The 12,916-nt window shown below is 41.7% G+C and overlaps 1 protein-coding gene across 21 annotated transcripts in view; it reads left to right on the forward strand.

The window, feature by feature from the left end:
- LOC137380025 (forkhead box protein P1-like) overlaps positions 1-12,916 on the forward strand; it is a 621,483-nt gene that overhangs the window by 451,751 nt on the left and 156,816 nt on the right. For all 21 annotated transcript variants that reach the window (XM_068051516.1, XM_068051514.1, XM_068051512.1 and 18 more), the window contains one exon: positions 3,993-4,130. In XM_068051516.1, coding sequence (XP_067907617.1) covers positions 3,993-4,130 — 138 coding nt within the window. The remainder of the gene's footprint in view (positions 1-3,992; positions 4,131-12,916) is intronic.

Genomic DNA, 12,916 nt, shown 5'->3' on the forward strand with positions numbered 1-12,916 from the left:
CTCTACCACCGACACACAGTGGCAGCAGTGTGTACCATCTACAAGATGCAAGATGCACTGCAGCAATGCACCAAGGCTCCTTAGACAGCACCTTCCAAACCCGCGACCTGTACCACCATGAAGCACAAGAGCAGCAGATGCATGGGAACACCGCTACCTGCAAGTTCCCCTCCAAGTCACACACCATCCTGACTTGGAACTATATCGCCATTCCTTCACTGTCGCTGGGTCAAAATCCTGGAACTCTCTTCCTAACAGCACTGTGGGTGTACCTACATCGCATGGACTGCAGTGGTTCAAGAAGGCAGCTCACCACCACCTTCTCAAGGGCAATTAGGGATGGGCAATAAATGCTGGCATAGCCAGTGATGCCCACATCCCATGAATGAATAAAAAAAAAGTATTGATGGAGGGTTGCATTGTCAGAAGTGCCATGTTTTAGATGAGGAGTTAATCTAAGGTCCAGTTGCCTGTCAGGTGAAATTAAAAGATCTCTGTGCTATTTGAAGTTGAGCAGGGAGTTCCCCTGGTATCCTTACTAGCTTTCCTCCTTCAGACACCACCACAAAATAGATTAGTCATTTAACTCATTTGCAGTTTGTGGAATCTTGCTTTACACATTCGCTGCTCTTTTTGCCTCCAAAACAACAATATCTACACTTCAAAAGTAATTCAATGGCTGTGATGCACTTTGGCATATTTTGAGGAGCTTAAAGGTGCTTCATATATTTTCCTGTAGGTATAACATTAAAGTTGAATCCGAAAATGATATTTATGCGTCAATGCATTCAGTTATTCTCAATACGCATTCACTCATGTCTCGACCCTTATGTTGCTATTCACTTGAGGACGGTTATTATTTGTACTTTCTGAGATCCGTTTGTTCTGTTTATTAAAGATGTGTGAGTGGTTACGATCTGGTGTTAGTCAGCACTTTTAATTAGGGAGCATCTGTTTCCAAATTCCAATACACAATCCGTGTATGGATCATGCATGAATACAAGCTGTTCCCTCTCATAAACACTATATTATTTATGAACTTGTGACGTATTAAATATATGATTGATAGATAACTGCCAGGTGGATGAGCAATTCATCCTATTCGTGGAGGCATATCTGGGCTGGTTAACAAGTAGGTGGACTTTTTTTTGGAATGAATAACTTAAGTTGTATTACATATCTTTCATTATCTTAAAACACAATTGATTTTTACATTTATTATGGAAATAGCAGTATAGGTTTGCAAGAGAGCAAATGAAGGGCCTATGTCTTTAATGGACGTGTGCCTTTGAATTCTGTTGCACCACACTAGTTTTATTTCTCTCTGTGTGATATAAATTACTCTTGAAAAACTCATAAGATCACAAATAAAATTTCACACAGGAAAATGCATCACACTGTGGTTGTTCTTTTAACTTCAAATCATATTTTAACTCTTGAGTTAACTAGTCATTACCTGTCTCTGTATTTAAGTTGTTTTATCAGAATTGTATCTTGCTTATCTGATTTACCATCAAGCATGTACTTAAGGTATGACATTTTTTAACATATTGAAATTAAAGCACTTTATTTCACTCTGGACTAAAGTACTATTTTTTAAGAACAAGAACAAATCTTTGTTACAGATCTATCTCAAACTCCCCCCCCCCCCCCCCCCCGCCTCATATTATGAAGTATGTTTGTTCAGTCATTCATTGCAATATATCTTTACACATCTATTGTGTATTTTGAAAATGTTATAGTGTTAAATTTAGAATCTTGCAAAAATAATTCAGTTAGTATGGTTAACTTTTTATTTTGAAATTAATTTAGTTACTTTATTTTGTTATGCAAATTGGAACCTTTTCAAAGCATCCTGAATGTATGTTTATGTTGGTGAAATGATTACTACCAGATTCATACACTTGGCTTTTCTTTTGCATAAGTATCCCTTCTGTTCCAACTTCTGTGCATTTGTTTGTGACTTCCAAAGCTTGGCTATATATTGTTGTGTTGAAGCATTCCCTCCAGTGTGCCTTATAGCAGTTTTCAGTCATTCAACAAGGGATTAAATGGCAGTAGTTGGAGTGATCAATAGGTTAAGAACAATACGATCACTCTTGCTGCTAATGACCTTTGTAGTAGTGTGTAATAAAGTGTGTGCTATAATAGCCGACTGCCAATGCTGCATGCTCTTTGATTTCTGACATTAGTTATGACTCAAAAGACAATAGGATAGCACATGTACATTTACAGTGTGATCTCTCCACCTGATATAGCTAGCAAACTTGGTGAGTCCGAGTATTTTAATAGAAATTTATTGGTATCATGTAGAAAGAAAGCTCTGCATAGAGTTTGGAATGTGCCTTCATCTGTCTGACCTTCATCAGTGATTTAAGCTCATCGAGATTAGTGATGCTGAGAAATCAGGACATCAGTGCATAATGACTGTGAAATTAGGAAAGTGAATGCGCTATGCAAATGGCAGAAGAAATCAGTGAAGGTGTTGGGATGGACATGATAAAATAGAATAAGAGCTCTTAACTCCACAAATACTAAAAGATATCATCACTAGCATAACGATGAAGAAGTTTGTTTGCTGGACTATATATGTATGTGTTTGTTATTCAATACCTTTTTAAATCCTTTCAGTGGCACTAGCCTATTTTTAGGTTGGAAAAATTCTCCCAGGATGATATAAAGCTAAAGATCAGTTTACACTTTCATGTTTCGACTTTTGTGTGATCATTGGAAATTTGCATCTGTGTATGAAGTGCATGTAAACCAGATGGAATTCAGTACAAAATTTAAGCTATATATCGGTGAAATAATAGAGTGGCATTTAAATATAATTTCACAAGGAAGAAAATAGATTTTAATAGGAGGTTTACATTAATATTTTTCAGCTGATATAACATTAAAATGTTCTTCCTGTTTGTCCAGTTTTTAAAATGGCATTAAAAAATAAGCCTTGTGTTTAGATGAGCTTGAAATTTATATCCAATAACCCAGCATTTCACCAAAGCGTTATGATTGATTTGAATAGCTGAATTTCATTCTACAAAACATGCAAAATTTATAGGATTGTCATTAAATATAAGCTTGAAAATAACTATGCAACCTTGTTCGAGACAGACTGTCATTTTAATGTCGGCTTCATTATCAGAACAAGACATCATCCTTCATATACAATGTACAGGTTACTCGGTTATAGTTTAGAAGATGTCCATGCACATGGACACGTTAACAGTTGCAAATGTGAAATGCTATCAGGTTCATCACTGTAACTGTTTGTCACTGAAATGTCAGTGAGAAAAGCTGCTATGTGTATATCAGCAATATGAAAAATCTGGCAGTATATCAACATTCACATAGTTTAGATCAGCATATCGACAATTGAGATCATAATGGAGGTTTCTTTTAAGAAATGGCAGTGCTCTTGTTCAGAACAGGCTAATGCAATTCAGATTTATATTAATGATAGCAATATTAGTGCTTTTTTTCATTTGTATTTAAAATAGCCATTTTGCATATTTCATAGTTTTTTTTAAAAGTTGCAGCGTTCCAAACAGGATTTCATATTTTTAAATACTATGATGATTGAAACATGCTAATTGCTAAAACTTGCATTTCGATCTTAGTGGGTTGGAAAGTTTGAAATTTTTTTAAATGTCAAAGCCAGGCGTTTTTAATATAAGAGACATCAACCTCTGTTGTTTGGCCCAATTTCTGTCAACCACTGAGCCAGGAAATAAGGCAAAGAGTGAGTACAGGTCAATGCTATAATAAACAAAATGCATAGTTTGAGGGTTTGATCTCTGCTGAAATAAAGGAGGAAAAAATTGCAACATACTATTCCATAGGCAATTTTTGATTGAATCATGTTGGATACAGCTTTAAACTGATTTGACAACCCCAGCATTTCATTCAACAATTTTCTGCTCTATAATGATTACAAGTACACATACAGCTTTATAAATATTTTGTTCCTTATTCTCATGTTATGTCTTTAGGTTCCAGTATCAGTGGCTATGATGACACCACAAGTGATAACTCCCCAGCAAATGCAACAGATTTTACAGCAACAAGTACTGACTCCTCAGCAACTCCAGGCTTTGCTTCAGCAGCAACAGGCTATCATGCTGCAGCAGGTAACATCATTATCAATCATTAAATCAAGTTTACAATTATATTACCTGAAACAACCCAGTTCACTTTCAGTCAAAACTGGACAACATTGTTTCTGTTTATCGGGTTTAAAATTGGGCAGGTATGTCTGTACAGACCAATTTTCACATGTTTAAATAGTGAGTAACATTATGCGTACTGTCTACTTCCACCTTCATAACACTGCCTGCCTCCACCCCTGCCTTAGCCCATCTGCTGCTGAAAACCTGCTCTATGCCTGTGTCATCTCCAGACTCAATTATTACATTGCTTTCCTAGCTAGCCTCCATAAACCTCAGCTCATCCAAAACTCTACTGCCCATATCCTGTCTTGCACCAAGTCCTGCTCACCCATCACCTGTATCTTTGCCAACTTACATTGGCTCCCATCCAATTTCAAGTACTCATTCTTATGTATAAACATCTTTACAACCGCCTTCCACTATTTTTGTAACCAGCTCCAGCCCTGACCATTATTCCTGCTCACCCAGAATTCTGCATCCCTCCTGTCATCCACCATTGGTAGCTGCACTCTGGATTCTATCCGTAACCCTCCCTGCTTCTCCATTCCTTTAAGACCCTACTTAAAGCACACCTTTTTAACCAAGCTTGGTCACCTCTTCTAATATCTCTGTCTTTGGCTTGGTGACCACTTTTGTCTGATTACACTTGTGTGAAGCACCTTGGGATGTCTTCCTAGGTTGAAGGCACAATATAACTGTAAGTTTCTGTTTTTAAAACCAAATTGTTAGTATTAATGAATATTATTGGCCTGATTTTCTGATTGAGGGGGGCATCTCTGGCAAGGTGGAACTTCCACCCAGCACAGAACTGCCTCTCTGAATCCAGTCAAATGTTTAGCACCAAGGTCACCTACATGTAAGAGGCATGCTGCCTTTTTTTTATTCATTCTTGAGATGTGAGCATCGCTGTCATGGCCAGCATTTATTGCCCATCCTTGCTGAGGATGAGGTGGTGAGCCACCTTCTTGAACTGCTGCAGTCCGTGTGGTGTAGGTACACCCACAGTGCTTTTTTTTTTTGCTGTAGCACTTTGATACAACTCAGTGGCTTGTTACTTCATTTCAGAGGCCAGATAAGGGTCAGCCATATTGCTGTGGATCTGGAGTCACGTGTAGGCCAGACCGGGTAAGGACGGCAGATTTCCTCCCCTGAAGGACATTAGTGAACCAGATGGGTTTTTACAACAATCCGGTAGTTTCATTATCACTATTAATGAGACTAGCATTATATTCCAGATTTATTAACTTGAATTTAAGTTCCCCCGTGGTGGGATTTGAACTCATGTCTCTGCAGCATTAGTCCAGGCCTTTGGATTACTAGTCCAATAACATTAGCACTATGCAGCCGTCTCCCTAATTTCTAATATGGAGTCGCACCAGATTGAGAGTAGACACTTACTGTAACAGGGGACCTGCCACAGCATGAGGCAGATACATCAATCCAGCTGTCTGACAAATGGGGATCATTTTTAAAATAAATTTTGGAAGCTGCTCTAAGAGTGATGCCGCAAGCCCCAATATCAATAGCACTCCAAGGTCTACCCCACTTACTTTTAAATATTGAGCAGCAGGGCTGGGCAAACACTCTCACTTTCCAGTGTTCAACCAAAGGCTGTATTGACCATGTGAAAATTTAGTTTTTATGTCATTGCCCTCCCCAAATCTGCCAAAAACTTGGTGGTGAGGGTTTGAGGGAGTCAAAAATCTAAACCATTATCTTTTGTCTAGTACAAAATTGGGTCATACAGATCATTAAAATCTATAGCAAGGTGTTACTTATGCACACAACTTTGCATGACATTACTACCCAATTCATCCTGCATTAACATCTAACTGAGCTGTGTTCTTTTACTGATTCAAGTGCTTTGTTGAATGGCTGAACTGATGAGCTTTTTGCAGCTGTCCTGCATGAATATCTTGCAATGTTTTATGGTTAAATCATGTGCTGTACAACTATTCATCTGGAAGAGATGCTTGCATTTGGACCTTGGTAGCATTCTGCATAGTAGCTACTTTTTTTCCCCTTTACTTAGTTCTATTCTTGCAATGCTGTAATTACCCATATTCCAAAAATAACTAGTAGCTTGTCAGTATAACCCTGCATGATATAGAGTAACCTCTAATTGAGTACATGGTTTTATGATTCCTTTATTAATAAAATACCAGGCCAAATTCTAATGGTGATGTTTTGCCCATGGCACAAATGTTGCTTGCATTTCACAAAAGAATTGGTGTTGCAACATGTGCTTAAACAAAATGCTGGCCATAACTCTGCATATAACAATTGAGGGAGAGAATATTCACTGTAATTGTACTCTGTATCCCTTTTGAGACAAAGTATAGTTGTGCCCAAGCATCATCTGGCTGTGGGCTCAGCAAAATCACCCCAGTTGCACTCAGCAGATCCCTTTACATAATACATCCCGTAGGATTCCCCTTCAACACATTACCAGGTAAACACCTCACTGCTCTGTTGAAACATTTAGTATCACTGATAGATCTACAATAATCCACCTGTGTTGATTTGGCACATCAAACCCAGATTATTCAATGGGGTGTCAGTATAATCTTGGCAGAAGATAGCATCATTTTTATCCAGACTATTTTCACCCATTCCTCTCATTCCCAGGCACTAATGGCTAACTAGCAGTAGATACTGCACTCTTGCTTCCACAGCGTGCCACATACTACTTTCCACATTGTTGTGTGAATGTTTTATTTTAAACTTTTTTTTTGTGTTTTAATTTTCCATTTTTTTAGGCATTCCCTTCAGACATTCCCAGCTAAGTTGGTTTGATGATCGGGCTGTGCCAGTGCTGCCTCAAAACTGGTCAGAAGGAGGTGGCAAAGAGCTGACTAGCCTGTTCATCAAAAGCCACAAAATTCAGCTCCATAGCGCCAGTAGTTTCGGTACTATGTGTGCCAGTTTGGTAGAAAAATGGCATCAGTGTCACTTCAGCCCACTTCCAGCATGGCCTGTGTGGAGCATCATCTTGGTGACGGCATTGGCATGGGCGTTACATGTGTGCACCAGAAATACGCAAAGTAGGCAGATCATAACATTAGTCAGCATCTAATGCTGATGTGGCAACAGACTGGCAGCTTTGGACCTCGCCACTAGAGTTAACGCCCTCTGATAAACAGGCATGACTGAACATGCGACAGGGTTCCCCTTGTCCTCACTTTCCACCCCACCAGCCTCCACATCCAAAGGATCATCCTCCTCCATATCTGCCACATCCAGTGTGATGCCACTACCAGACGCATCTTCCCCTCCCCTCCCCTGTCAGCATTCCGAAGGGATCGTTCCCTCCGCGACACCCTGGTCCACTTCTCCATTACCCCCAACACCTCGTCCCCTTCCCACGGCACCTTCCCATGCAATCGCAGAAGGTGTAATACCTGCCTTTTTACCTCTTCTTTCCTCACTGTCCGAGGCCCCAAACACTCCTTTCAGGTGAATCAGCGATTTCTTTCAATTTAGTATACTGTATTCACTGCTCACAATGTGGTCTCCTCTACACTGGGGAGACCAAACGCAGATTGGGTGACCGCTTTGCGGAACACCTGTGCTCAGTCTGAAAGCATGACCCCGAGCTTCCGTTTGCTTGCCATTTCAGCACACCCCCCCCGCTCTCATGCCCCCATATCTGTCCTGGGCTTATTGCAGTGTTCCAGTGAACATCAATGCGAGCTCGAGGAACAGCACCTCATTTACCGATTAGGCACGCTACAGCCTGCCGGACTGAACATTGAGTTCAGTAATTTCAGAGCATGAAGGGCCCCCCTTTTTATTTTTAGTTATTTTTTTCCTTTTTTATTTGTTTATTTTATTTTAGTTTGTTTCATCATTCATTATTTTTTTTTTACCATGTGCCTGCCCATTGTTTTTTTTCATGTTTGTTCTTTAAGCCAGGGCTGTTCATTTTTCTGTCCATTAACACCCTCTCTGCACTAACGCTTTGTCTTTCAGAACACCATTAGCATACCATTTGCTTTTGCTCCATGACCTTCTGGTCAGTTATTTTCTGTGACCCTGTCCTATCAACACCTTGCCTTTTGTTATCTCTTACCCCACCCTGGCTTTATTTGCTTAAAACCCATTACATTTCTGACCTTTGCCTGTTCTGATGAAAGGTCACTGACCTGAAACGTTAACTCTGCTTCTCTCTCCACAAATGCTGCCAGACCTGCTGAGTATTTCCAGCATTTCTTGTTTTTATTTTATGACTGAACATGTGTTCAGCAGCATGAAGGATTCCCTCCCGCCCACCCTCGCTATTTAAAGGGATCATCAACAACTTGCATGATTTCTTTCTGCTGCTCTGTTTGAGTTTGTGTAAGTGCTGGATGTTTGGAGGAGTTGATAACATAGAGTCATTGTGGCACAGAGGAGGCCATTCGGCCCATCAAGTCCATGCAGGCTCTCTGTAGAACAATCCAATCAGTCCCACTCCCCAACTCGATCATCATAGTCCTGCAAGATTATTTCCTTCAAGTGCCCATCCAATTTCCTTTTGAAATCATTGATCATCTCCACTTACATCACTCTCGTGGGAGGAGAGTTCCAGACTGTTACCACTCGGTACTTAAAAAAGTTCTTCCTCATATCCCCCTGCATCTCTTGCCCAAAACCATAAATCTGTGTCCCCTAGTCCTTGTACCATCAGCTAATGGGAACGGCTTTTCTTTGTCTACCTTATCTAAACCCATCATAATCTTGTACACCTCTATCAAATCTCCCTTCAATCTCCTTTGGTCCAAGGAGAACAATCCCAGCTTCTCCAACCTAACTTTGTAGCTAAATTCCTTCATCCCTGGAACTATTCTGGTAAATCACTCTGCACCCTCTCAAGAACCCTCACATCCTTCCTAAAGTGTAGTGACCAGAATTAGATTCAATACTCTTACTTGTGGCCTAACCAGAGCTTTATAAAGGTTCAACACAACTTCCCTGCTTTTGTACTCAATACCTCTGTTTATGAAGCTCAAGATCCCATATGCTTTGCTAACTACTCTCTCATATGTCCCGTCACTTTCAAAGATCTATGCATATGAAACCCCAGGACCCTCTGTTCTTGTTCTTTAGAACTGTGCCATTTAGTCCATATTGCCTCTCCCTACCCCTTCTGCCAAAATGCATCACCTCACCCTACTCTGTATTAAATTTCATCTGCCACTTGTCTGCCCATTCTGCTAGCCTAGCTATGTCCTGTGGCAGTCGATTGGTCACATCCTCACTGTCTGCCACACCACCAAATTTGATATTGGCAAATTTTGAAATTTTTCTCTATTCCAATATCCAAGGCATTAAAATATATCAAAAAAGCAGTGGTCCTAATACTGAACCTTGGGAAACACCACTGTCTACCATCCTCCAGTCTGAAAAACAACCATTTACCACAACTTGCTGTTTTAAGCTAATTTTCTATCCAAGCTGACGCTGACCCTCCTATTCCATGAGCCTCAATTTTCTTAACCAGCCTTTTATGTGGTACTTTGTCAAATGCTTTCTTAAAATCCATATTGACACCATCCATTGCTTTCACTTCATCAACCTTCTCTATTACTTCATAAAAAATTCAATTAGATCAGTCAAGCACGATCTGCCTTTTACAAAATCCGTGCTTGTTCTCCTTAACTCAAATCTCTCCGTGCCTGTTGATTTTTTTCCCCCTGATTATTGTTTCTAAAACCTTACCCACCACTGATGTTAAACTGACTGCCTGTAGTTATGAGGAATGTCCTTACACCCTTTCTTGAATAAGTGTGTCACATTTGCCATTCTCCAATCAATCCTCTGGCACATCCCCCTGTATCGAAGGAAGGTTGGAAGATTATGGCAAGCCCTCCTGCTATCTCCAACCACACTTCCTTGTGCAACCTGGGATGCAAGCCATCCGGACCAGGCGACATACACTCAAAGTATAGCCAGCCTTTCCAGTACATCCTTCCTATCAATTTTCACCCATCCGTTACCTCTACTATCTCTACTTCTACCGATATTTTATCAGCATCCTCTTCCTTAGCAAACACTGTTACAAGGCACTCATTAAGTATTCTAGCCTTGCCCTGCACCTCTAAACATATATCACCCTCTTTGTCCCTAAAAGGCCCCGTCCCACCTCTTACTACCGCTTACAGTTTACATGCTGGTAGAAAATTTTTGGATTCCCTTTTATGTTAACTGCCGTTCTATTCTCATGCTCTCTCTTTGACAGTCCTATATTCCTCTTCACTTCCCCTGTCAACTTATTGTATATGGCCTGGTTCTCGCTTGACGAATCTACCTGATATGCATCATACACCCTCTTTTTTTTGTTTCATCATATTCTCTGTCTCCTTCATCATCCTGACTTTGGTTCCCTACCTTTCACCCTTGTTGGAATTTACCTAGCCTGTTCCTGAAACATCTCCTCCTGAAAAATCACTCATTGTTCCATTACAGTTTTTTCTGTCAATCTTTGGTTCCATTTTACCCTGGCTAGATTCCCTCTCAATCCATTGAAGTTAGCACTCTTCCAGTTTAGAAGTTCTACTTTAGATTGTTCCTTGCTCATCTCCATTACTAATCTAAACCCTATGATATAATGATCACTTTTGCAGAGGCGTTTCCCCACAGACACTCGGTACACTTGGCTCACCTCATTCCCCTGCAATGCCTGTTTCCTAGTTGGACCGAGAACATACTGGTCCAGGAATTTCTCCTGAACACAATCCAGAAATTCCTTCCCATCCTTACCCTTTGCTCTAATAGATGGTGGCGTAGTGCTATTGTCACTGGACTAATAACCCAGAGACCCAAGGCTCTGGGAGCATGGGTTCGAATCCCACCACAGCAGAAGGTGGAATTTGAATTCAATTAGTAAATCTGGAAATAAAAGCTGGTCTAATTATGGTCATGAAACCATTGTCAATTGTTGTAAAATCTCATGGTTCACAAATGCCCTTTTGGGAAGGAAATCTGCTGTCCTTATCTGATTTGGCCTACATGTGACTCCAGACCCACAGCATTGTGTTTGACTCTTACATGCCCTCTGAAATTGCCTAGCAAGCCACTCAGTTGTACCTAACCGCTACAAAGTCAATAAGGAATGAAACCGGACAGACCACCCAGCATCAACCTAGGCACCAGAAACGACAACGGCAAACCCAGCCCTGTCGACCCTGCAAAGTCCTCCTCACTATCATCTGGGGGCGTGTGTCAAAGTTGGGAGAGCTGTCCCACAGACTATCTAACAAAACATCCAGTACTCCATCCAATGCCCAACTAATCACCCTTGTATATTTCCTTAGCGTCTATCTTTTGGGCGCCTTTGCCTGGCCTGGCATAGTGCTCCTAAAAAGTTCTACTTGAGCATCTGCAGTATGGCTGGTGGAAGGCTGTTGATTTTTAGTGGGGGAGACTGCAGATGATCTTGCAGGATGTCCCTGAGCCTAGAAGGCCCAGCTTCGGACTGCAACACCTCGGCAAGGGCATCAGCAGTCTAGGCTGACAGGCAACAGTAAGGCCACTGGTAGGAGCACAAATGCAATCATCCTGAGAGAGGACGACGAATTGAGTGCCACTGCCACTCTCCCGGGATGGTGCTTCAGCTATCCGGGTAATCTGTTGGAGGTCAGATTGCTGATCTGCTTTGTGACCCTGCAGGCCCCTTTGAGCACTGGTATCCACAGCCATGATGGCAGCATTCTGAACCTGCATGGCAGCAAGCATGAATTGCATGGTAACAAGCTGAGATTTGATGATCTTGGTCTGAGTTTCCACAGCAGCACCCAGACGTTGGGTGGCTTGTGCTGCAATGAATGTTGAATTAAGACATGGCCATCAGACACTGGGTAATGGTCAGCTCCATATGCGTTCTCATGGGATTTGCCACCACTTCTGTGCTGGAATGGATAGGCTCCAAGCGCTGCAAAAAGCCCTGTGACAAGTTGGAGCTGAACTCCTCCATGCTCCTTCACAGTTACAATAGTTTTCTGGCAGGCCTGGCAATGCAGCAAGCATTTCTGTGTGTTCTTTATCTGTGTGCCGCCCCATTGAAATCCTCATCTGGGTCCTCAGCAGCAGAACCCTTGTGTGACCTCACCCTCCAGGGAGGTGGCTATCCTGTCCCTTCTCCTGGCATCAGGCCACTTGTGCCTGGTGACTCACCATGTACAGCTCCCACATCAGTGCTACCCTTTAAATTTTGTGTCTGAGCTGGTGGCTTCAAGTGTCAGATCAAGTGAAAGTGTTTCTTACTCCGCAGTCTCTTCTGCATCTCGGCCTTCAGCCACACACAACTCTGCATGGATAGGTGGCAGTTCTTTTGAATCTGAAAGAATAGTAGCACAAGAACAGGGTTGGAGTGTGGGAAGGTGGGACGAGAAGCAAGAGGTGCATAGTTACACCATCTGCAGACTGTCAATATAATAGATTGTAGGATGAGGGTGGTGCGGTTTGAGTAGGTGGATTAGGCAGTAACGTTCTCAGTTCTCAGCCCTGCTGCTGGCCACTGCATCAGTGATGGCCACCGCAGTGATAGCCAGCACCACCTCCTCCATAGGGGTGAGCCATCTATTACAAGCCACCTGTTATGGGAAAGAGAGTGGGAGATATATCAGTGAGTGTGGTGCAAAGTGTTTGGGGTATGTGCCTACTACATTTGAATAGCTGATAGTGTGTTCAGGCTGTGAGATGTGTGTGCGCAGCTTGCAACAGTGCAAAGTGCGCAGCGCTATGAATGTGGTTGATAGAGTTTGTTG

Source organism: Heterodontus francisci, chromosome 19 (genome assembly GCF_036365525.1).
Source record: "Heterodontus francisci isolate sHetFra1 chromosome 19, sHetFra1.hap1, whole genome shotgun sequence".
NCBI lineage: Eukaryota > Metazoa > Chordata > Chondrichthyes > Heterodontiformes > Heterodontidae > Heterodontus > Heterodontus francisci.